This window comes from Rhinopithecus bieti, unplaced genomic scaffold (genome assembly GCF_001698545.2).
Source record: "Rhinopithecus bieti isolate Rb0 unplaced genomic scaffold, ASM169854v2 scaffold_11110, whole genome shotgun sequence".
Lineage (NCBI taxonomy): Eukaryota > Metazoa > Chordata > Mammalia > Primates > Cercopithecidae > Rhinopithecus > Rhinopithecus bieti.
Window position 1 is genome coordinate 724,340 of NW_016806890.1, and position 26,479 is coordinate 750,818.

The 26,479-nt window shown below is 38.9% G+C and overlaps 1 protein-coding gene across 7 annotated transcripts in view; it reads left to right on the top strand.

Moving 5' to 3' along the window:
• Positions 1-26,132, top strand: part of LOC108533655 (cytidine monophosphate-N-acetylneuraminic acid hydroxylase) — a 78,433-nt gene extending 52,301 nt beyond the window's left edge. For 4 of the 7 annotated variants that reach the window (XM_017878514.1, XM_017878515.1, XM_017878513.1 and 1 more), the window contains 7 exons: positions 641-776; positions 9,539-9,679; positions 13,059-13,233; positions 14,756-14,872; positions 19,850-19,965; positions 22,561-22,671; positions 25,539-26,132. In XM_017878514.1, coding sequence (XP_017734003.1) covers positions 641-776; positions 9,539-9,679; positions 13,059-13,233; positions 14,756-14,872; positions 19,850-19,965; positions 22,561-22,671; positions 25,539-25,692 — 950 coding nt within the window. In that variant the 3' untranslated portion in view covers positions 25,693-26,132. Of the gene's footprint in view, positions 1-640; positions 777-9,538; positions 9,680-13,058; positions 13,234-14,755; positions 14,873-19,849; positions 19,966-22,560; positions 22,672-25,313 lie in introns of all 7 variants that reach the window. The other 3 variants (XM_017878518.1, XM_017878520.1, XM_017878516.1) reach the window with 2 other exon arrangements.
• The last annotated feature ends 347 nt before the right edge of the window (positions 26,133-26,479 follow it).

Genomic DNA, 26,479 nt, shown 5'->3' on the forward strand with positions numbered 1-26,479 from the left:
CCAGTGGCTAGAACCACGTCTGACAGAGTAGGTGCACAATAAATATTGGTTGTGTGAATGAATAAGCAAATGAACAGCGCTATGAGAGAGACATCATGATGCCATTTACAGAGAAGATACAGACATGGAGAAGTTAGGTAGTTTGCCCAAGGCTGCCCAACCAGTAAGTGGTGGGTCAGGATTTTCATCCTAAGTGATTCCAACATCATGCTCGTAATCACTGTGTATTGTCAGACTATGTTGAACACACCTGTTATAATCTACAAAAATAACAAAGCCATTTCCATGTTAGTAAAGAGTTAACAATTTCAAGAATTACAATACCCTTAAAATGCACATGAACATCAACTACGATTGTGCATGCTACCCTGTGTATTCAGCTAGGGTCCGAATGAATTGCCATATACAAGGAGAAAGCTCAGTGTCTTTGGCTGGCTTGGTAACATTTTCCTAGTAACCAATTGAAATTTGCAAGATAAAAACTCCGGGGAAATCCTCCGCTAATGACATGGAGCCTTGTTCTATTTCTGCCTTAGTTATCTATCAATTTTATCTGCTGAAAGAGTTCCAATCTGCTAGAACATGTGTTTTTCTGTGATTTTCCAGAGAGGAGAGTCTAATTTAAATCCTGTCATTTCAGAGGAATGGAAAGCCCAATTCATTAAAACAGAAAGGAAGAAGCTCCTGAACTACAAGGCTCAGCTGGTGAAGAACCTGCAACCCCGAATTTATTGTCCCTTTGCTGGGTATTTTGTGGAATCTCACCCATCAGACAAGTATGGCTAGACACTTTGTACATCTTTATATACAACTTAACGTATGGTGGAATGAGCGACTTTGCTGTGAAAGCAATGTGACATGAGAAGGAAAGTGATTAGCAGGTGTCTAGAACTTTTAACAAGCTGCTAGAGAACACAGAACATGAATAAAAGCCACATTTGGCAGCCAGGAACTCTTTCAGGAGATAAAATAACAGATATTCTCCGAAAGGATCCCAGGAAAGAGGATGGCAACTGCCATTTACTGTTTGCCAGGAAGTGAACTGGGAACTTTTAGCTAAGCCATCTAAGTTAATCTCCCAATAACACTATGCATAGGAAGGGGGTATTGTTCCTTTTTTGCAGATAGGGAATCTGAAACTCAGAAAGGCCAAGGGACATGCCCAAAGTCACCCTGTTGGAAACATGAGTTGAGAATGGAACCCTGGTATGCTTAGTTCCAAAGCTCTTTTCTCTACACCATACTGCATTCCAGAATAGAATTGTGTTATTATCAGATTGAAGCTGTCTTCTCATGTTTTAGGTACCTCATGTGATTTTTCTTGCAGCAGTATAACTTGTGCAAATGCTATGAATCATCACCAATTTATGGGATTGTTGAAAGAAATAAAAGACCATGAATTTGATCTTGTCCCCTTTGCCAATGCTCGGTTAAGTCAAGAAAACCTACATGATTAATTTCAAGATTCTCTTGAAACAAAAGAATTGCTTGCCAAATATGCAGGAATCAAAGATAAAATCTGGCAGTGTGGTTTGTTTTTTGATCTGATATCATAATGCCTATGAAAAAACTCATTTTGAATCTCATCCTAAGTCTGACTCCAATGTCATGCTCTTAATCACTATGTACTGTCAGATTATGTTGAACACATCTTGTGTTTGAACACAATGAAAGGAAAAGCTTAATTGTGACTTAGTTATACGAGGAGAAATATTTTATTAGGTTCCTAGAGCTGTTGTAACAAAGGAACATAAACTGGATCATGTAACAAAAATTTGTTGCAACAGCCCTAGGAACCTATTACAATTTTTGTTAACAAACATTTGTTAAGTTCTAGGGGCCAGAAGTTTGAAATAAGCTGTGGGCTGAGCCATGGTCTGTTTAAAGCCACTGGGGAAGGATTGATCTCCAGCCCTCTCCCAGCCTCTGGTTGCCTCAGACACTCCTTGGCTTGTAGATGACCATCTTTACTGTCTCTTCACATGGTATTTTCCCTGTGTGCCTATCTATGTGCAAATTTTCCTTTTTTTATAAAGACGTCAGTCGGATTGTTTTAGAGCCCACCTACATGACCTCATTTTCACTTGATTACCTCCATAAGGACCCTATCTCCAAATAAGGTCACATTCTGAGGTACTAGGACTTAGGACTTTAACATTTCATTTTTGAGGGGAAAACAACCCATCACACGTATTTATGTTAAAATGGAAACTTGTCATGGCACCAATTAATAATTTTATACATTTTAAAAAAATAAACCAATAGGCAGATTTTATTTTAAATTGACAGCATTAAAATTCCCTGCAAAGTTGAGCAAAATTTGAAGAAAATTTCATTAGTATTGATAATTTATAGTTGAGTTTTGATTTATGTAATACCCCTTTGAATTCAATGTTAATGAGTTGACACAAGAGTTAGTAAATTTACTAAACTTGGACAGGCATAGTTTTGAAACTCTTATGCTTTTGCTTCAAAGCCAAATCAGTTCTTCTAAAAAAAAAATATGAACCAGTTGTGTCAATGTGGATTTGAATGTTACATGAAAGTACATTTTAGTACTTGCTTCTTTTATTGGGAAACTTTTGGGTATGTGTGGAACAACTTGAGCATGAGAATCTACTTTTTGAACTATACATTTTATAAAATCTAAATATAGATCAAGTCTTTTGGATGAAAATGTAAGATCTAAATTGAGATGTACTCTGTTTAAAATATACATTGGATTCCAAGGACTTGATATGCAGAAAAGAATGCATAATATCTCAATTTTTAAAACTTGATTTCATATTAATATAACATTTGGATTAAGTAAAATCTATTAATTTTACTTGTTACTTTGTACTTTTTTAATGTTGCTACTAGAAAATTTAAAATTACACACATGCTTGCATTGTGTTTCTATTGAATAGAGTTTAATAATTTTTGGCATCACAGATCTTTTAATAGAGTAAAATCTCAGCTGTATAGAACTTCTGGGAACTCAGGCATTCTAAATAATGAAATCATGCTAGGTAGCAAAATTTTCTGGATAGCTATAGTTTATCTCTCTAGATGTGAAAATTTTATGATTTAGGTATAATTGTCTTCTCAGAGTATTAGAACATAATTGATCTTTTCTTGATACTATGGATTCATCATTTCAAAGTTTTAGAATGTAATATTAAGCTTGATGTTCCTACAGTTCACTGGAGGATGTTATAACAGGATATGTTTGCCCCTGCACTAAATAACCCCAGGCAGTAAAGCATTATATCTGCTTATTACAGTTTAGCTAAGACGCTGTTAGTGATCATTCTTCACTGCTGTAACAAATCTTTACCAGCAGTCTCAATCCTTCTCTTTGATTTGCTGCTTCTAGCCAGCTAAGTAATTAAAAGTCAAAAATTAACTTGCTTTCACTTTTTGGACATATGCTTATGAGAGAGGCCCTGAGTAACTCTTCTGGTGAAGAACTGCTAGAAGCCTCATTCATAGATTACACTCCAAGGAAAAAGAATTGTTTTCTCAAATCAAAGCAATTTTGGTTTCAATAACGCGAAGAGAATCCTTGTCGCAGTTTTTTCTCTCACTAACCTCTCACCACTTTGCCCCAGAAGCGTATGCAGTTTTCAGAACATGCACAGCAGAACAGGGAAATTGAAGCCCTGGCTTTTCAGCCAGAAGATAAAGAAGGGGACACCTGGGAGGCAGAAAAATATTGGAGAGATTTCAGATAGGAGGAGGCTTAAGAAAGTGAGCCCGTAAAATTATGGATAAACTCCTGGGTTAACTCCAAAGCTGCACTGTGCATGTGGATCTGACCCTAAACAGGATATCAAACAAAGGACATATGCTTAAAACTATAAAACAGATGAAAGAAATCAAAGACTCTAATTAGATAAATGGAACAGTGTACTATTATTCATGAATCAGATGTTTAATATAGTTCATATTTTAATTATCCCCAAACAAATTTATAGATTCAGTACAATGCCCTTCAAAATCCTAGCAGGATATTTTGTGGATCTAGATAGTGTCTAAAATTTATAGGAAAGGCAAAGGAATTAGACTAATCAAAATAATTCTGTAATAGAAGAGTAAAATTAGAGGAACATATTCTCTACTTTTAAGATTAGTTATAAAGCTGCAGTAATCAAGATAGTGTGGTACTGGTGAAGGAAGAGACACAGACATCAATGGAACAGAATAGAGAGTCCAGAAATACATCCACAGAGATATGGCCAACTGATTCTTGGCAAAGATGCAATTTGGGGAAATGTGAATAAAAAAGGCTTTATTTTTTATTTTTTATTTGAGAGGGAGTCTCACTCTGTCGCCCAGCCTGGAGTGCAGGGGCATGATCTCTGCTCGCTGCAGCCTCCGCCTCCTGGGTTCAAGTGATTCTCCTGCCTCAGCCTCCAGAGTAGCTGGGACTACAGGTGCACGCCACCTTGCCCAGCTAATTTTTTGTATTTTTAGTAGAGACGGGGTTTCACCATGCTAGCCAGGATGATCTCAATCTCCTGACCTCACAATCTGCCTGCCTTGGCCTCCCAAAGTGCTGGGATTACAGCTGTGAGCTACAAACCACCACGCCCAGCCAGAAAAAAGGCAATTTAATGGAGAAAGGGTAGTCGTTTCAACAAGTGTTACTGGAGCAATTGCACACCCATACACACAAAAAAAAACCTTACCTCGATCTGAACCTTATGTCATATGCAAAAGTAAGTAAAATGGATTATAGATATAAATGTTAATATAAAACTATAAAATTTCTAAAAGAATATATAGGGGAAATATTCCTGACTGTGGGATAGACAAAGACAGATATTGCATCAAAAGCATGATCTATTTTAAAAATTAATATATTATTCTTTATTAAATTTTAAAATGATTGCTCTATAAATAGGAAACTATTAAGAGGATGAAAAGACAAACTAGACTCTGAGAACATTTTGCAAGTAGCCTACCTGACAAAGAACTTGTATCCAGAACATATAATGAACTCTCAAAAATCAGCAATGAGACTACGATTTAAAATAATTTAAAAGATCAATAGTAAGAACATTTAAAAATTGACAAAACATTTGAACAGACACTTCACCAAAGAAGATATATGGATGTCAAATAAGCATATGAAAAGATGCTGAATAGCATTAGCCATTAGGAAAATGAAAACACCACAATGGCATAACTATTAGAATTAATGTCTCTTTGGAAAATTGACAATACCACCTTATGTCAAAAATACAGACCAACAGCCCTCACACTTTGCTCTTAAGGATGCAAAATGGTGCAGTCCCTCTAGAAAACACTTTTGCAGTTTCTCTGAAGCTAACCTTACTGTATGATCCAACAGTTCCACTTCTGAGTTTTTGCCCTAATTAAATTAAAACTTTTATTCACACAAAATATCTATATGCAAATATTAATAGTAGCTCTATTCATAATCACCAGATCAACCCAAATAGCCTTCAACAGGTGAATGGATAAACAAGGTATGGTATAGTCATATAATAGACTACTACTTAACAATAAGAACTGCTGCATACAACAGTGTGGATGAATCTCAAAGGCACTGTGTTGAGTGACAGAAGCCAGTCTCAAAAGGTCACATACTAAAAGATTCTATGTATATGATTTTCTGGAAAAGGCAAAATTATAGGAATAGAGAGTAGATTCGTGATTGTGAGGAGGTAGGGGTTAAAGAAGAATTTTGCTACAAAGTTGCCAATGCAAGGAAGTTTTGGGGGTGATGAACTGTCCTGTATCCCAATTGTAGTGGCAGTTACACGAATCTATATTTGTGTTAAGATCTATATATCTGTGCTCCCTCAAAAAGTTAAAAAAAAAAAAAGGATCTCAGTAAATTTGAAAAATTAAAGATCAAAAAAGGCAAACATGGTGATTCTTAAAGAGCATCTTGGTAGTTAAGGCAAGCATATTATTTTTTTTGTTTGTGAGTTTTGTTTTGTTTTTTGGTAGAAACAGAGTCTAGCTCTGTCACTCAGGCTGGAGTGCAATGGCGCAATCTCAGCTCACTGCAACCTCCGCCTCCCAGGTTCAGGGGATTCTCCTGCGTCAGCCTCCTGAATAGCTGGGACTACAGGCATGCACCACCATTCCCAGCTATTTGTTTGTTTGTTTATTTGTATTTTTAGTAGAGATGGGGGTTTCCCCATGTTGGCCAGACTGGTCTCCAACTCCTGACCTCAAATGATCCTCCCACCTTGACCTCCAAAGTGTTGGGATTACAGGTGTGAGCCACTGTGCCCAGCAAGCATATTTAAGTCATATTTGTGATACAATCAATTTATATTACATGCACATTTTATGGACTTCATAATCTCTTGCAAAAGCAATACATATAATAAATCTACCCATTTGTGTTATTTGGAGCACAATTTTGTTGTAAATGCTAACAAAGTTTATAGATGTTTAAACTGTGCTTTTATGAGATTCCCTTGATTGTATATGGAATTTATTTGACCCTGAGCTTATGCAGTGACTCATCCCCTAGCTATAACATTTTCATGAGCAATCATCTGTTTCACAAAAAATTTATTTTATCATACAGTTATTGGTATTTTGTGAACAAAGGGCAGGGACTGTTTATGTGCAGGCAGGAAATGCATGTGTCATTTTACCGTGAAAGTACACTTACCTGTATTTGTCTGAATTTATTGGATAATAAGGCGAGTTTTCATGACAGCAATCATGTTAGGACTGCCCATGACTTCTCATCAACTGGAAGCAGCAGGACAGTAGGAGGAGGACATGGGATTGTGGTTTTGGTTCTACCACCATCTATCTGACTCCTCTGCACTTCATTTGTCTCATTGTTAAAACCTGACATCACTTTGACATTCTATGGTCTCTTGCAATGTAGCTACAATGTGTGTAATTGCTTAATGTGGTCTCTTGCTGATGTGTTTCTTTTGAAACTTCTTGTTGACTTTATTTAGCTGTCTTGTATCTTCCAAATTTTTTCAGAAAAGAGTGGTCTAAGGTTAAAACATAATTTCTTTTGATCAATGCTCTTCGTTACTCGTAAATTCAGTTTTCATTCACTGAGTGGCACTGTGCTAAGTACTGGAGAACTAGAGATAAAATGATTGTCTCTTCTCAGAGTGATGGTCTATTAGACGAGAAGAATAATTGTAATGCAGAATGATCAATGCAGGCAAGGGGATACAGATGGAGAGGAGACGAACATTGGATGAGTCTATGAATGCTGCATTTTAGAGAAGGAGTAGGAACTGACCAGCAAAGCTAACAAGGTGCTGCAATGAGAGAGTGCAGGTCAGAACAGGAGATGGGGTTGTATGAGCACTTTAGGACACGCTACATGATTTGGATTTTTTCCTGGAAGGATAGGCAGCCTGATAGTCGGGTGAGGAACAGGGATGTAATCAGATGTGCACTGGAGGGGTTTGTATGCCTGTGTGATGGCAAAGGGAAAGGGAGACTAGTTTGGAAACTATTGCAATAACCCAGGAAGGAATAATGAATGGCAGTGGGGAGTGAGAAGGGAATGCAGATTCAAGAACTATTAAGTAGGCTGAGTTGCAAGGACGTGGAGAAGAATTGGAGGTGGTGGGTACTTGACCACTTAATGTGATGCTGTAATTTAAAGCAATTAAAAGCTGCACTGTTGCATGTAAGTAGTTGGCAAATACTTTCACTTCCCACAATACCCCATCTAGATACTGATTTTATTTTTATTTTATAGAGAGACAAAGACACATCAAGCAGTTACAGAACTTTGTGACCACCACACCTTATGTTTTAGGAAGAGTAATGAATAGTAACGTGATTGGAGAGGGGAAAGTTGGAGGCAGGGAGACCTGTTAGTGAACTATGTAGAGACTAAAGGCCGGAAGAAGATGAGACACTGTGGTGACTGTAACAGTGGGAGGATATTAATGTGTGTAAAAAGGGAAAAGCTACTGACGTCTTTGGTGCCATGACAACATCCTCACTTATGTCTACAAAATTGATTCCAAGATCATAAATGTGTCACCTGAGTGCTATAGAAATGCAAATGATTATGTACTTTTTGCTTATCTGGCTAAACATATCTATCAAGTCTGGGTAACCAATTTGTAGCTCAAGGAAGTAAAATTCCCTTTAACAGAAATGTCTGTCTATAAAACCCATGTTAGGTGAATCACAGTGGCAAATCCTTTCTCTGGATCTTTCTCTTTCTGCTCCAACACAACCACAATCACATTCTTGTATGACATTGAAATTGAAGAGTTAAGGCTTTTCAAGAAAGACTGTGATACAGAATTAGATTTGGGAGGCACCACGCTTTTATCAATGCCACAGTTAGAAATTAGATCTCAGCCAGATGCGGTGGCTCACACCTGTAATCCCAGCACTTTGGGAGGCCAAGGCAGGTGGATTGCCTGAGGTCAGGAGTTCGAGACCAGCCAGGCCAACATGGCGAAACCCCATCTCTACTAAAAATACAAAAATTAGCCAGACATGGTGGTGGGCACCTGTAATCCTAGCTACTTGGGAGGCTGAGGCAGGGAGAATTGCTTGAACCTGGGAGGGGGAGGTTGCAGTGAGCCGAGTCGTGCCATTGCACTCCAGCCTGGGCGACAGAGCAAGACTCTGTCTCAAAAAAAAAAAAAAAAAAAAAATTAGATCTCAGAGCCCAGGAGTTGAGACCAGCCTCAGCAACAAAGTGAGACCCCATCTCTACAAAACATCAAAAAATTAGTCTGGCATAGTGGTGCATGCCTGTAGTCCCAGCTACTTGGGAGGCTGAGGCAGGAGAATTGCTTGAGCCCAGGGGGGTTGAACCTTCAGTGAGCCATGTTCATGCCACTGTACTCTACCTGGATGAAAGAGTGAGACCCTGTTTCAAAAAGAAAGAAAGAAAAAAAGAAATTGGATCTCAAGATGGGTTGCAACTGAGGATGTATGTGTGTAACAAGTAGATTTTTAATGGTTTTGAATGTAAAAACTTTTCATATTTTACTCCCAAAGTTTTGTGGCATCCTGTGAGGGCTGAGCCTTCACTGGCTGCACAGCCTGTGTTGGACAGCTGGGTGGAGAGCTGGAGCTGGGCTGACTGCTAATGGTATGGCCACGAGCAAGTCATATGTCCTGTCTAAGCCTTAGTTTATCTCTCTATCAAATGAGCATCATAATAGTACCTCGTGGGGCACTGTGAAGGTAATCAGTTAGTTCATATTAAACACTTAGTATAATGCCTGCCAAATAAGAGTTAATCTGTATATTAACATTAAACACAGGAGTGTGCAATTCCCACCTATTTTCAGTAGTCAGTCTTGCTACATCTAACTTCAATTCCAATCACCATGCGATTATACTTAAAAACAAAGTATAAATACAACTTTCTTTGACTGACACTTCTTCTCTAATTAGGGACATTAGCCCAAATATAGTATTTTTCTATGGAATAAGTGGAGGAGGATTGGAAAGTGAAAACGTGGAGAAAATAAAACAGAAATCTGTCATTGTATTCATCAGACTGTGCACCTGAGAATAAACTTTCTTACATGGGAGTGCTCTTATTTCTCAGGTACATCAAAGAAACAAACACCAAAAATGACCCAAATGAACTCAACAATCTTATCAAGAAAAACTCTGATGTGATAACATGGACCCCTCGACCTGGAGCCACCCTTGATCTGGGAAGAATGCTGAAGGATCCAACAGACAGGTTTGGCTTAAATATTTTTAGAGGATAAAACTGTTTTATACTATTTTTTCAATACTATGAGAAAATAAATGGCTCACCTCTGGCCTCTTGACAGGTTCCTATTTTGTTTGTTATACAGTAAAATCCACACATCACTTTCTATTTTATTTTTTTTGAGATGGAGTCTTGCTCTGTCTACCAGGCTGAAGTGCAATGGCACAATCTCGGCTCCCTGCAACCTCTGCCTCCCAGGTTCAAGCAATTCTCCTGCCTCAGCCTCCTGAATAATTGGGATCACAGGCACATGCCACCGTGCCCAGCTAATTTTTGTATTTTTAGTAGAGACAAGGTTTCACCATGTTGGTCAGGCTGGTCTTGAACTCCTGACCTCATGATCTGCTCGCCTCCACCTCCCAAATTGCTGGGATTACAGGCATGAGCCACCGCGCCCGGCCTAGGTCACTTTTTAAAAATGGAAGTCTTACCACTTAAGTAAAATGAACTATCCAATAAGTATCTCACAAATCTCGGGGAAGACTGAATTTTTTCCTAATCTTTTCATCCTATATAACAATGACTCAAATGTTTTCATCATCTCAGAACCTTTCTAGAGGGTAAACAGTGAAGAATCTTTTCTTCTATTAAGGGCCATTGATGCAGCTCAAAAATAAATTATTTTATGAAAGTGAAAAGCAGTAAGAAAATTAGTTTTCATGTCAGTGCAAATATTACCCAATTTCCCATTCCACAGATAATACATTTGAACAAGTAACAATAACACACTGGAAATGCAATCCGAGAAAATTAACATGATGTCACAAAGCTATATTTTTTTGAATACTACCTCTGAAGCCAAATGAAACCATCATGGGCTATCTGGAAATGGACTAACATTTTGGAGAGTGGTACATGCAATTACCAAAAGCTCACACTCTCCCAGCCTTGCCTCTGCAAAGTCAGTATGAATGGTAAATCAGCTGATTCTGTCTTTTGCTAACTTCCCATATCAAACAAGTTATCAAATATGGTCAATTCTCCTTAATAAAGCACTCACAAATCCATCACTTATCTCCAGCCTCTTCTGCCCTGGCCTTAATTCTGCCTCTCAAAATTTATCACCTAGACTCCTGCAGTGTCCCCCGATTCCCACACAACTTCCCTTGACTCATCTTCCATGTCAGTGTCTTCAATCTGCTGGTCACAATCCACTGGCGACTCATAAAATTAATGCCATTGCTCATAGTCAATGTTTTAAAAATGAAATAGAATAGAATAAAATGGAATAGAATAGAATAGAAAATACCTGAGTACATTGCATGTAACAAGGGTATTATTTCATGAAACTTTTGTTTCATAGGTACCCTTGGTAGGTGGACTCCAGGGTCCTAATGTAAAATGTAGTCTTTACTGGGATGATAGGCAAAATGTTTGAAAGCCCCTGCTCTTCATTGCTGACAAAGTAACCTTTCTAAAGTGCAAACATTCCTGCTTAAAATGCTGTAGGATATCCTTAGTGCCTCCAGGATAAAAGTGTTTCTAATTTTATTTTCCAGGTCTAAAGGTTTTTAATTATTCCAGTTCTTAGCAAAGTATTCAAGAGCCTTTGTCATTTTACATTTGCCTAACTGCAAAAATCATCTCTTTCTATTGCCCCAGCAGTAATTTTCAAGCTTTAATGAACATCAGAATAACTGAAGAGACTCACGTAAATCCAGATCCCTGGACTCCCTTCCCCCCCAGATCCGGATTCAGTAGATCTGAGGCAGAGCCCAGGAATCTGCGTGTGTATCCTTGTGCCTCACCAAAGCATTCTGGGTGGCTAGAAAGTCAACACTGTTGGGTCTCAGAGCTAAGACAAAGTATAGGGGACACACAGAGACCAAGTACTTTAACTGCCTTGCAAGGGGAGGAAGAAAAAAATGTGACCAAGGAAAGCTTAATCTGGATCTTTGGCATTTAGAGATGAGGAGGATGTCACAAGTAGAGAGAAGAAAGAGATTCTAATCAGAAGAAATGGGATGTGCTGGAGACGGCAAGTGTACAATGGGTTTGGTGAATGCGGATACTTCGAATGAGGGCATAAATATATGTCATTCATCGAGAAATGATTTATTGAACTCCTTCTGTATACAAGTCATCATCCCAGGTATAGGGGATACAGATGTGAAGAGGCTTTTGTCCTCATAAAGCCATCTGTCTTCCTGAGTAGAGGGCTGGTGAGTGAAAGCAGAGGAAAAGGGTGAGATGGATAGGCAGCCAGGCTTGGAGAAAGGCCCCAGAAGCCAGTGTAGGGAATTTGTGCTGTGAGTGAGAGGAGCTGCAGAATGTTATAAAGCAAAGAAGGGACGTTGCTGAGTTGTGTTTTAGAAAAACCATTTCAGCTTTGCAGAGAATGGATTGGGGAACAGGTAGAACCACTGGAGTAAGGGAGGGTGGTTGGGAGGGTGTGGCTTTCTATAGAAAGAGATTAGTGAAGCTCTAGACTGAGGCAAGGCAAGGAGTTGCAGAAGAAGATTTGAGATATATTTAGAAGTGAGAAGCTTTAGGATTTGTTAAATAATTTTTTTTTTTTTTTTTTTTTTTTTTTTTTTTACAGAAACCAGTACATCTGTAGCTTAGGGCATATAAAAGTATAGTTTTGAGAAGAGGGTCAGCTACCGCCACCTGCCACGTCTTTATGAGATGGGCACCTATTTCCCTCCTTACATTTTCTTTATCCTGATCACATCCTATTCCATTCTCGGGATTTAAAATTCCGTATTTTATGCAAGGATACATCTTCATATGTGATGGACAGAACTCTAGGATTGTCAGAGAACTCCATTATCCACATTACTGGCTGGGTTTAAGGATAAAAACTTGCATCTGTCTAGTGGCTGTGCTTTGATTAGGACAGCAAGAGCACCATATATTAGAGACACAAAGTTCTGGGAATTTCTTAAAGATACGCTAAAGTCATCCATATATTCAACAAATATTTATTGAACACCTGCTATGGGTTCAGTCATGGTTGCTACTTTCACCAAACTTATATTCTAATTGGGGTGGGGAGGCACAAGTGTGCAGGCATCCACAAAATCATATGGCCAGATTATAAGCAACATTTCCATAATTTACTTGTTTGGAACAAAGAGGCCCAAATTAGTGGTTTTCACACGTTTTTTTCTAGACTTCTTTCTTCAAATGAAATCTGACTTAAAAACCTATCACACTAGACAATAGGAGCTGCTCTGATTTAGGCAATGGTGGGATCACTGAGGCACTTTTGTGGAACTCTTTGTGAATTATCTGAACAGTCTCAAAGCTGCTAGTCTAGTTGACTTTTACTATTTAAGTACTAACTTTTGCCTTCATTACTTGTTGCTTTCTTTCACTGTTCTCACACCTTTGTGTCTTTAAGCAAGGGCATCATAGAGCCTCCAGAAGGGACCAAAATTTACAAGGATTCCTGGGATTTTGAACCTTATTTGGAAATCTTGAATGCTGCTGTAGGAGATGAAATATTTCTTCACTCATCCTGGATAAAAGAATACTTCACTTGGGCTGGATTTAAAGATTACAACCTTGTGGTCAGGGTATGCTATTGTTTGTCTTTGCTTTCCTGCATAATGGAAATACATGAACACCCCTTTGTTTTCCAGTAAGCATTTATTAAGTCCTATCAACTGCCTAACAGAGAACAGATTTGACAGTGTGATCAGCAATCTCTTGTTGAATATTTAGAGAATGTTCTGAAGTCCCTAAGTTTTTCTTTTGGAACATCTTTTATCTCCTATCACCATGTGTTTTTTTGTTGTTGTTTGTGTTTGTGAGTGTTTAGGCTTTGTTTTGGCATGGCAGGAACAGCTATTTAAACTGTGGGGCTAGAAGGTAGGATCCACCCAAAGAGGTGATGGCCTGGAGCAAGGTGAGGTAGAAGCAGGTAACCCATATCTGCAGCTATGCTGAGGCTGAATTGCACAAATTAAGAACTAGGCCTAGGTCTACAGCTTAAACTAGCCCTAACACATTCATACAGAGCCACAAGCTAAGAAACAGTTCGTGTTATAACCTAGTCACCTAAAACTGGACATATCTCTAGAAGCAAACTAAATACTAGCAGACGGAGGGTACAAGACAAAGAGGAGGTCTGAAACGGGACAGGAGTAACTGCAAAGTCAGTGAGTAACCAGCCACCTGTGGCTTATATGAGATGCCTGAGGTTGCGCAGGGGAGCAAAATTTAGAGATGTCATCAGTCACACTCACACTCACACTCTTAAGACATGAGTATTTGTTACCCTCAGGGTAAGAACTACTCCCAAGTTTATCTTTCAATTTCTGAATACTAATGCCAGATAATACTTACTATTCTCAAAAGCAATGATCCCCAAAACCCTAGCTGGGGCCCATGGCCAGTCTGTGGCAAAGTTTTTGCTGGCACATAGTGAAATAAATAAGAGAGCAGGTATGTATGTCAACTCTGTTTTCTTGGGATGAATTGCTATTATTCCATGACTAAGTCCTTTCTATTTGGAGGTATTAAAACATTCTTTCTTCAATGAAATAAAAGGGTAGCAGAGGCAAGATTTGTTTCAGTCCTCACTTAGCCAAACAAATGGTTAATATCTATATTAGTTCCCAGATAATTTTTAGAAAATTGTCTTTGAAATCTAATGACCTAGGAAGCATTGGTAAATGATATTTTCATTAGGACAATTAGTATGAAAAAGAGAAAACCTTTTGACAGTTTTTTTAAAAACATTTTCAGTGAAACCATTTCTATATAGCTGCTATATGACAGTGAGAAACATTCCACATTTATTTCCTCACCTGCAAATTAATGGTGGGATTTGATATCTCATTAGTAATAGTACTTCAGATAGCAATAACCAGCTCTATACATTTGGTGTTAGTGACATGAAGCTGTTTTGCTTATATAGACTAGGATTTGAATGTTACAGTTCAGGTGAGAGAAGAGACTCTTAATATTAATTTCCAGTTCACTGCTATCATCTATCATTTGAGAGCGTTTGAGCCTTACACATTCTTATAATTTTTTAAAGACCGTGACCACTTGATTGATATTCTTCTCTTTACCATGTTGTCATTTGCACAGATGATTGAGACAGATGAGGACTTCAATCCTTTTCCTGGAGGATATGACTATTTGGTTGACTTTCTAGATTTATCCTTCCCAAAAGAAAGACCACAACGAGAACATCCCTATGAGGAAGTAAGCAGCAACACTGGTGGAAGTCTGCTTTTCTTCCTTCTTTCCATCCTTCCTTCCTTTCTTCCTTCCTCTCTTCGTTCCTTTCCTCCTAAATAAACTTTTAATTTTAGAATAACTTTAGATTTACAGAAAAGTTACAAGGATAGTACAAAGTATTATTAACAACTTACTTTACTATGGTACATTTGTCACAACTAACAAACCAATATTAAAAATATTGTTATTGATCAAAGTTCACACTTATTTCTTTATGAGCCATTCCCAAAGATTGGCTTCTCCATCTGCTTACTTCCAGACACCTGCTCAACTTAAGCTGTTATTAGACCTGTGAGCATTGATCTCTGCCTTCCTTTTCCTCTGCCCCTCCCAATGGGTGTCTCTGGAAAGGGAGTTAGATCAACATGAAGCATCACGTATTGATTGCATTCAAATTCTGAACAAATCTCTCACCAGTGGCAGCATTATGTAAAAAGCCGTGGCAGTGGAGACAGTGTCAAGATGGGGATTGATGCCCCTTTCTGCAGATCATGATTCGTGATTAGGAGGCTTTGAGCCGTTATTTAAGCTGTCTGAGCTTTAGGGGTTTTTGTTTTTGTTTGCTTCCACAGGGCTTGCTCCCACCTTACCAGTGTGTCGTGATAGTCAAATGACATAATATATGTGAGCATGCATTGTAATTTAAAATTGTCTGTGAATGTCAGAATCATTAGTTACAAGGATATACAGTCTGCCCTTAAACTTATTGTAAGTGCCATTTAAACGTGTGATGCCCTAAATGTAGAGGTTTAAATATACCTTCACCTAATAGATGTAATAAATGTGTTCTTAAACTACATTTTAATAAATTGACTAGTATTTTTGTGTTTACTAAAATACTTGCTATTGAAGAAATCCTCTATTGAAACTTCAGTAAAACTGATAATCTACTACCTGATTTATAGGTATTAAAAAAAAAACAAACTGGCACCGGGCACAATGGCTCACACCTGTAATCCCAGCACTTTGGGAGGCAAGGCAGGTGGATTGCCTGAGGTCAGGAGTTTGAGACCAGCCTGGCCAATATGGTGAAACCCCATCTCTACTAGAAATACAAAAATTAGCTGGGCGTGGTTGTGGGCACCTGTAGTCCCAGCTACTTGGGAGGCTGAGGCAGGAGAATCGCTTGAACCCAGGAGACGGCAGTTTCAGTGAGCCAAGATCATGCCACTGTACTCCAACCTGGGTGACAGAGCAAAACTCAGTCTCAAAAAACAAACAATCAAACAAAATAAAACAAAACTGAATTTTTACATGTAAGAAAATCCTGTGTGAGATACCATGTAGACGATAAATAGGCTTACACCTTTTTAGACAAAATGACTCTTTGCATTTATTGCTTTATATATCAAAACACTTACCTAGCTTGCTTTATGCCAAGCACAGTGTTAAACACTTTGCAAATATTAAGACATTTAATCCAACAACAACCCTATGAACAGATATTACTATCTGCCCCCATTTCATAGATGAAGAAACTACGGTTGTAAGAGTTAAAATAACTTGCCCATGGTTGTACAGCTAATGAATGGTGGTGTGGGGCTTTAACTCAAGCAGTCTAGCTCAAAGTCTATCCTCTTAGCCACTGTGTAGCCTTTCAAATCTGAATTTACAAAACCTATAAATTGAGATGTCTGTTAGCCTCAAGAGATTCACCTTTGAAAATGTTTAAATAACTTCATTTAAAATATTTAATTTGGAAAAAATATCACTTGTTCACAGCTTTCCATAATGCATCTGCTGGAGAGAGCAAGTAGCAGCTCTGTTGCAGATTTAAATACACCATGGGGCAAATCACGATGCCATCTCTGCACATGGTGCTGTTATAATGTCGCTTGAGGACTTTTATCTCCCAGAATTTTAGGGAGAGTTCTATATGCTGAGGTTTGGTTAAAGGGGTTATGCCTATATATGGAAGAGCTCCTTTTCTTGCTACCTGGAGCCTTCTTATATTACCTCCCTCCTGCCACCTTTTTGGAGGTATTAATTGCCTTTCAAACTCACCATTTCTATCACAGACTCTCCATTCTTAAATGCATAGCTCCTGTAGCTCACCATCCTCCTGCACCAACCTGGAAGGGCTCCTCTCTCACTCTGCTGCAAATCCACCTTTCACTGCCTCCAGACCCCACCCATGCCTTTCCCTTCCTTGCTTCACTTCTATGTGGGACTTTCTGCTTAACTGTCTCCTGCCTCATGGTGTGTAAGTTTCAGCATGTAATTCTAGGTGACTAATCATTTTCCATAGACACCCAAAGGTATTGCTCCTTTGGCTTCCAGTTACAGACAAGGTTGCTCTAAAGAAAACTTATACTAGGTTGATCCTCCTTTCTTTGTGGGTGACTTTTAAGAATTACAGGATTAGTCCATATTCACTGATAAAAAGACTTTTTTCAGCTGATTTGGGGCTCTTATGTACAGGTGTAGGATCTGTCATTCCATAGGCTCTACTTACAGAGGGCTTGCACACTGGTGCAAGGCACATCTCATAAACTGGTGAAGCTGGGTGCAGATTGCATCAAGTAGAGTGCAGGAGAAAGGGGCAGGCCTGCTAAGCGCCAGCTGATCTGAAATTTCCAGAGAACTTGAAAATCTGGATTTTCATGTGAAATACCCAAATTTATAAATGTAGAAAGCAGAGTCAATGTTCTTAAAGAGCTATAGACTACATGAAATGAGAGCTAGGCTGTATTTGGCCAAAGGATCATCAGTATGCTTTAAGCTGTGAAGGTGAGGAGAGGGGCCAGCTAGTAGGCTAGGGGACCCCTGAGTGCCAAAATGTGGAGGCTCTTGCTTTCAGCATCACAAATACACTACCTTGTTCTCCTCTTACTCCAAAATTGATTCTATGTATTGAGATAACTGTCTAAATATACTTGACGTGGGAGCCATATGTAGTGTAGGGAAGGGGCCAGCTATCTCATGGACATACTTTTGTGCTCGCCCTGCTGTCATCTACAGTACCTACTTCTCTTCCCTCCACATCTGAACGCCCCTCCATGTACTGTCTGGGATTCTACAGTCTCTGTCCTTCATCTTTGGTTTCCATTTGTCTGCATGCTTTGTAGATTCATGTAATTAGTTGAATTCTCCTGTCAATGAATCACTTCCATTTCTTTTCACTGTGGCAGTTTATTCCTGCATAATTGCTTTGCAAAATTTTAGTTGGATCTGGAAATGCAGAGGGGATAGGTTATGCATGCAATTTGTCCATCATTGTGAAGCAATAGTCTTCTCCTTAGCCCAGTGACAGTACCTCCTTGTTTTCCTGAATATTCTTTTGCATTCTTTTGGAGTTCCTCTTTCCCCAGCCACTGCTTAAGTCTCTTGTTTCCTTCCAGAACTCTGTGTTCATTCCACTGTTCTTCCCAATTCTCTTCCTGGGTAAACTCACCTGCTAACATCACTTCTCTGCTAATGACTCCAAAAATAATCCGTATGTCCAGCCCAGAGCTCTCTCTGGCTGCCTCCAGTGCTGTCAAGCTTTGGGTTCTTCAATAGTCAACTGTCTGCTAGATATAATTGGATTTCTGAATCCTTAGCACCTAATTTTCAACTTGTTCAAAGTTCAACTCCTCATCCTCCTTCTTTAAAATGTTCTTTTTCCTTTTTCTATCAGATCGTGGGTAATATCATTCCCCAAGTCAGTCAAGCTAGAAACAAAGGAGTAATCTTTGGTTCTTCCCTTTTCCTACATCCCCAAATCTAATCAATAATCTAGACTTTTCCATTTTACACCCCCAATATTTCTTAAATCTACTTCCAATTCTCCTGTGTGCTCCTCTCCCAGCTAAAAGGCCAAGAAAGGCCATTTACCCTGCACTGGGAGGAACCAGGCCCTGGTAATGCATCTTAGCCAGGCCGACCTTAACCTGACCAAACTGTGGAATCATGTTTCTAAACCTCTGTTAGCAAAACTGTGACCTATGTTTGTAACCTCAGTTCATAATAGATATAATTGTTTTATACAAATGGTGCAAAAAAGAGAAATAGATCTAAAAATGCCAAACTTCCAATCATTCTGTGTCATTTAATAGCCTCTCACTTATGAAAAGTTTGCCTCTACTGGTATTGGCATGATATTTACCAGGGGAAAATGTGATGCAGACACTGAAAGGGCTCCTAACACTGGTGCTGATGGATTGTTAAAAACTATGTCCAACCAAGGATAACTTATCTTTATTTTCTTTATATAAATTATCTCATTTTTTTCTCACAACCATCTCATAATAGAGAAATGGAGGCTTAGCAAGCTTAAGGTCACATAATTAGTAAGTGCAGGGCTGAGACTCAAGACCATCTCTGCTTGTCTCTTAATCCTGTGCTGCTTTGTCTCTTCAACAGCTTAAAAGTTGGGATTCTTTAAGGACAAGGATCTTGACCACTTGATTTAAAGTAATCCTGTTCTGTGACAGGCCAGAAACTACAGACTGTTGTGAGCTTGCAGGCTCTGCTTTGCCTCTAAATGTTCAGGTGGAGACTTGAACACTTGGTTTTTAGAATGACGATGATAGCAAAGATTTCTTGAGTGCTTACTATGTGCCAGGTTTTAAGTGTTTTATATACATCCTCACAACAGTCCTATAAGGCATGTTCTATTATTCTCTTCATTTCAAAAAAAAAAAAAAAGAAAGCCAAGGCACAGAATGGTGACCAAGATCACACAGCTAGAACCTGGATTTGAATCCAGCAATCTGCAGTCTGTGCTCTCAGCCAGACATTCCCCCTGCTCTTAATCCATTTCCTGTTTTCCTTCTTTCAAGTCCTGCTGCACTTAGCTTCTTTCCTTTTCTCCTCAGCCTGTGATATCTGCTCCCAGAGACTTCTCTCCTTGGCTCCCCGTGCCTCTGCCATCATGGGCAGCTGCTTCTCCCAGGGACAGGAGGGATCCATACTCTGCTGCCTGGGTTGCCCCTGCGAGTGGTTCCATGTCTATTTCAGATCCGTAGCCGGGTGGATGTCATCAGACACGTGGTGAAGAATGGTCTACTCTGGGACGAGTTGTATATAGGATTCCAAACACGGCTCCAGCGGGATCCTGACATATACCATCACCTGTAAGTCTGGAAGCACCTGGCGCCCCCAGGCCATTGCTGAGGACGCTGTGGATATGCATAAGCAGTCAGTGACTGCCTAAGCCCCCAGATTCTGACTAATATGTGAGATTCCACCATTAGAGCTTCATTCATTTGTTAGTTTGTTAAAAAGCAAATCTGGTTAGGAAGGTATAACATTAGTCATTTATACATTCATATGAATGTGTTCCTGCACCCTTCTGGAAGTGGGTTTTGGTGTAAGAAAGAGAAATACATTATAAGAGGGAAAGGGTATGTTTGCCAAGACAAGAATGAGTATTTGTGTGGCAAAGACATGGTCATTGAATTAGTGATTTCCTGCATCACGTTTTTGTCTGTGCTCAACTCTGAGCATGAATTTGGTGGGCTAGTTGGTTTAAGGGAATGGCCCATGAATTTCTGTCTGCCTGCACTTCAAAACTGTTTAAGTCATTAGGATCATATTTAGAATATTTGCACTGAAATCTCAGAAAGGGCAATTTGCCATTTTTATATTTGCAAAATAATCAAAGGAAAGAGTACTTTTTCTCATTACCACAGATCCTCTGAAAAAATGCAGAAATTTAATTTTAAAATTCTAATTATTTAAAATGTATAAGCAACAGTTTGTACTCTGAGCTTGCAAGCAGAGGCATTTATTAAAATTTCTTTTTTACTTATTTCCTTTTGAATGTTTTAAATGATATGGAAAAGTTTAAGAATGTGAAGCTATATAAAATAAAAAGGAAGTAACCCCACCAAGTCCCTCCCAGGAAACCCTGTTTCCTGCCCTTCCTTCCACCATGGTAACCTTTGATAATAGCTCAGTGTGCATCCTCACAGGCCAAGCAACGTTTCTCTAAATATATTTGTTTTCAATAAAATGTTCCACATAGTTGGTGGTGAGGGAGTGTTATTGTTGCTGTTTTTATTTTATTATTTTTTTTAAATTTTGGCAAAGCATGCGCCACCTTTGGGATGTTGCTGTTGTTTTTAAATGAAACCCTAGTACATATGTTCTGCAACTTGCATTTTTTACTCATCAATATATCTTAGAGAGCCTTCCACATCGGGACATCCAAGTCAACCTCAAATCTTTTAATAGCTGTAAAACATTTCAAGTTTTTTTTTTTTTTTTTTTTTCATTTTCAACAGATCATAAACCTAACTCTTGTTCTAGAAAGAAAGGAATCTGCCAACTTTTGAGGGGATCTTGGGGATTTTTTTTTCTTGAGAAAATAATTCCGTCTTGGAAACCACTAAACTCTATCTTGTTCTATTGTGTTTTGGTAACAAGGGTCACAAATGTAAGAAGATGTCATCGTGAATATTGGGAAGCAGTCACAGCCCACTTTATCTTGTTGCTCTGAAAATGGGATTTGTGAATTTACTAACATTCTTCTGTTATAAAAAAAAAATCCACTGTCCGAAAAATTGGCAATAATATATACATTAATATGTTAAATGTTGGTGTGTGTGTGATATATATATATATAATAATATTTTTTTTTTTTTTTTTTGAGACGGAGTTCTTGCTCTGCCCATCCAGGCTGGGATGCAGTTGGTGCGATCTTCGGCCTCACTGCAAGCTCCGCCTCCCGGTTCCGCATTCTTCCTGCCTCAGCCTCCGAGTAAGCTGGGCTACAGGCGCCCGCCACCTCGCCCGGCTAATTTTTTTTTGTATTTTTTTTTTTTTTTAGTAGAGACGGGGTTTTTCACTGTGGTTTAGCCAGGTGTCCTTCATCTCCTTGACCTCGTGATCCACCAGCCTCGGCTCCCAAAGTGCTGGGATTACAGCCGTGAGGCCACTGCTCCCGGTCTGAAAAAAACTATTTTTTTAAAACGAAAAAATTAAAACTACAAATAATCCCACTACCCAAAACGAATAATTTATATTTTGGTGTCTAGCTAATCTTTCTTTTTTTCCTTAAAAGCACATATACCATACATACTTTTTTACCTGTGTGTTTATCAAAGTGATTTTCCACAGTATTGTATTTTCCTACATCATTTTTAATGCCTGCTTACCTGATACCACATACCTGTATTAGTACTTTATTTAACCTCTGTGACCTTGAAGTCGTTTCTAACTTTTCACTATTTGAAACAATGGCAGATAATCATGTGGATGTGTCTCGCACACATTCATAGTGACTTCTGTAAGTTAAATTCCTTGGAGCGGGGCTGCTGCATTCTATGAATACAGTGTCTAGGCTTTTAGTGCCCTCTACCAAATTGTTCTTTGGGAAGCCAGTTCACCTTTCCAAAAATAATGTATGAGAGAATACATTTACCTGTACCTTCACTAAAACTAGATTCTATTGCTTTTGTGTACAGGATGTAGATCTAGATTTTCACATATGAGGATTCCTTAAAGCAAGGAACATCATAGTACAATCAAAATAAGACAAAATCATCATGTTCTAAGGGACTATCTGTGTTCAACACCCCGAAAGTTCTGAGCTACATCAACAGCTGGAACCGTACAGAAACACTATCTCTTAGGGAGGACAGAGTACCAGGTACCAAATAGATCCTGGCAAATGAACAGGCATGGAAGTTTCCAGAGCATATTCCCATGCTTTATCTCTCTTACAGGTTTTGGAATCATTTTCAAATAAAACTTCCCCTCACGCCACCCAACTGGAGGTCATTCCTGATGTGCTGTGAGCAGAATGGGCCTGGGATTTCACAAGTAAGGAATATCCTGTAGGTTTGGGAGCCATCCTACCATGCATCCCATGACACTCTCTTTGACACCTAAATTAAGCAGACACCCTGCCTGACAGAAACCCGACTTTTGGGGGACTGAGAACAGCTAACATTACAAGAACATTCAAGTGTTTTAAAAAGTAAATTAACAGGCTGGGCTTGGTGGCTCACGCCTGTAATCCCAGCACTTCGGGAGGCCGAGGCAGGTGGATCACCTGAGGTCAGAAGTTTGAAACCTGCCTGGCCAACATGGTGAAACCATGTCTCTACTAAAAATACAAAAATTAGGTGAGGTGGTACTTGCCTATAATCACAGCTACTCAAGAGGCTGAGGCAGGAGGACTGCTTGAACAAGGGAGGCGGAGGTTGCAGTGAGCTGAGATCGTGCCATTGCACTCCAGCCTGGGAGACAAAAGCAAAAGTCCATCCCCCGACCCCCACCACCAAAAAAAAAAAAAAAAAAGTAAATCAGTAGTGCATCCAGTCCAGAGTCCATAGAACCTTTGGCCTGGTTGAGGTAAACATACAGCCAATAAGTAAACAAAACCAAAACTCGTCCAGGTTTTGAGTATTTGAAATGTAATCCTGAGCACACGAGGGAAAGCAGCAACAAAAACTGAGGAGAGACAAACTAAAAACTGAGGGTGAGATGGAGAGCAGCACCTCCTCGTTTCTAATAGACCTCTCTCCTCTTTTGGACTAATGACGATGAACTTGCCTGGCACAAATCAGATTTGACATTCCTTTCCTACAGCCTGAGATATGATTTTATTAAGTGAATTATAAAACCTGTCTCAGCCAGGCACAGTGACTCATGCCTGTAATCCCAGCACTTGGGAGGCTGAGGTGGGCAGATCACTTGAGGTCAGGAGTTCGAGACCAGCCTGGCCAACATGGTGAAACCCCGTCTCTACTAAAAATACAAAAATTAGCCAGGTATGGTGGTGGGTGCCTGTAGTCCAAGGTACTTGGGAGACTGAGGCATGAGAATCACTCGAGCTGGGAAGGCAGAGGTTGCAGTGAGCCAAGATTGCACCACTGCACTCCAGCCTGGGCCACAGATGGAAACACTTGTCTCAAAACAAACAAACAAACAAACAAACAAAAACCTGTCTCCTCATGCTTCTGATTGAAGGGACCATATAATATGACTGCAAAGACAGTAGACAGTAAACTCTTTGACTCCTGCATTTATTTGTTCCACAAACAGCGATCCCATCCCATTGTGTTATAATCTATTTATTAATTGTCTTTCCCAATAGATACTGAGATTCTTAAAAGTAGGAATTATCACCTGGGTAGCCCTAGTACCTAGCACAGTGCTGAGCACACATACAGTTTTATTTCTAATATGAATTCAAGGAAGGAAGGTACAAGTGAATTTCTCTTTCCCATTGTCAGCATGACTTGCCTCTTAAAATAGGCTTCAATGTCTTCGCCAGTAAAATTGAGGTTTGAATTAGAATATCTTTTACATCCTTTCCAGTTGTAAAGTTATTTGTTCCATACTCTAATCTACCATAAGGCACTGGGCTAGAACTTCTAAGTTATAATTATAAGCTAGAAGGGATGCTAAGGAAATTCACATGCAACTTTATTACAAGGCCAACTCTCATGAGCACCGTATTTGTTGTACAAACAGAGTATCAGGAATACTGAGGAAAGAGAGATTGCATCTGAGGTTTTGAGATGACCAGGAAGAATGTTGTAGAGAGATAGCGTTTGGGGAGTAAGGGGTAGGGGATTGGCTTAAAGATTGGGAAAAGTTTTAAACAAGCTAAAATAGAGGAGAGAGATGGTAGGAAGAATATTCCAGACAGAAAGAGCGGGTGAAGTTAAAAGGTGGAAAAATACAAGGTGAATTCAAGCAATGGCAAGTCTTCCTTATATGGCACTGAAGTAAGGGGAACCAGGAAAGGGGCATGAGTGGAAACTAGGGAAATAAGGAGAGTTAAGAGGGCTCAATGCAGACGCTGAGCAGGGTTTAGCTGTTGTGAAAAAGCAAGAGGAATAAAAGATAAGGAGGCAGCAGATAGAGCAACGAGTCCAAGGTCTTAGAGATGGAGCAGTTTTGAAAGAAGACAAGTTAAAAGTGTTTCTGTATAAGTGGGTGAATGAAGCAGAGCAGAGCAGAGATGAAGGCAATAGGAATCAAGAGGTCACTGTGTGCATTTGGACATTGCTGTATCAAGGAGACTTGGAGTCTGACTTGAGTTAAAATTCCAGCAATGTCACATACCATATGACCTTGGGGAAATTATTGGATCTCTTTGTGTTCCAAATTTCCACCTGTAAAATGAATGTAATAATAGCATTTACCTCACAGGGTTGTGTCACAGTATGAGGCATGTCTAGAAAAGTGACATGCCACGGAAAGTGAACAATAGCTGTTGACCATGTCAGCCCCATGAAATAAACAGGAGCACCATATGGCCCACAGTCAGTGGGTAAATCCTTAAGACCTTAGGAGGAAGGTCATATTCCAGTTCACATTCCTGTTTTAGATTCTCGCTTATCTTAAAGCATTATAGACCTTGAACTAAATAAGAATAAAAATTTGCCCCAATGCAGTAAGAAAATGAAAAAGCATTGAAATGAGACTCATACTGTTGTTCATTAATAATATCTTCATTTCACAGGAATGCAAAACCACATGAAAATTTCAAGAATTCACTGATGAATGAAAAACAAAATAAAAATTTATCATTACATCTTGAACACAGGAAGCTTACAGCAAAGAGACTATGCTTTATGACATCAGCAATGGATAATTCTATGTTGCCTTTGTGATTTGTGTATATAGCTTACATTTATAGATCACTACATAGCCAGATTCAAAAATATTTTACTTATTCCATCCACAGTTCTCTACAAAAAGAACCAATGAACCCAATAAGAACAAATTCTCTGTGGAAAACAAAGCATAACTGTAGTAGATACGAATCCAATCACCAAGGAACTAGGAAGAGGAAAACGTCCAAGACTACAATGAGAATAGGAAATGGTCTGTTTTTGTGATATTCGTATGATTAAGACACAAATTTTTTCCTAGGAAAATGTGATTGTTAACTAGGATTCTGTTTTACATGTTGACATTTCCAACACACACACCACTGATTTGAATTTCAAAATTTATTTTCTGATTATATATGCTACGTCTGATTCTGAAGATACAAGAATTCCATGGTGGAATTTGTTTCCTGAAATTTCTAGATTCATACTTAGTAATAGAAGTGTTTATTACCAACTTCTCATTTAGATTAACATCAATGATGTTTGCTTATTCTGGTTAACCACACACATTATGCATAACAATAATGCTAGAAATTCAGGAATTATATTTTGTGATTTATACTGTGTGATAAATTATTCAATTTTCACTGAAAATTTTGTATATCAATATAATGTAGGTCAGAGTGTCTATGGTGAACAAATAAAAGATTATTTTAAAATATGAATTTTTCTCATACTAAGTCTACATTCTCAAGCTATCTTTCCAGTTCTCTCCTTCTGATATCCTAATACCACCAGTTCCTTGACAACCAGACCACCAATTCACTGACCTGATATCAGCTGCTATGTCCTCACTTCCCTTTGCACTCTTCTTGCATATACCCCACATCTCCTGCTCTCTCCCCATCTCTAGTATCTCATGTCTCACTTCCATTACTTAAATAAAAAACCATGAAATCATCTTTCTATTTGGCTCTCACATCCACTCTGTCAACAAATTGTCACCTCCACCTTCAGAATATATCCAGGGTCTGACCAATTTCTACCACTTCCACTGCTACCAAGATCAGAA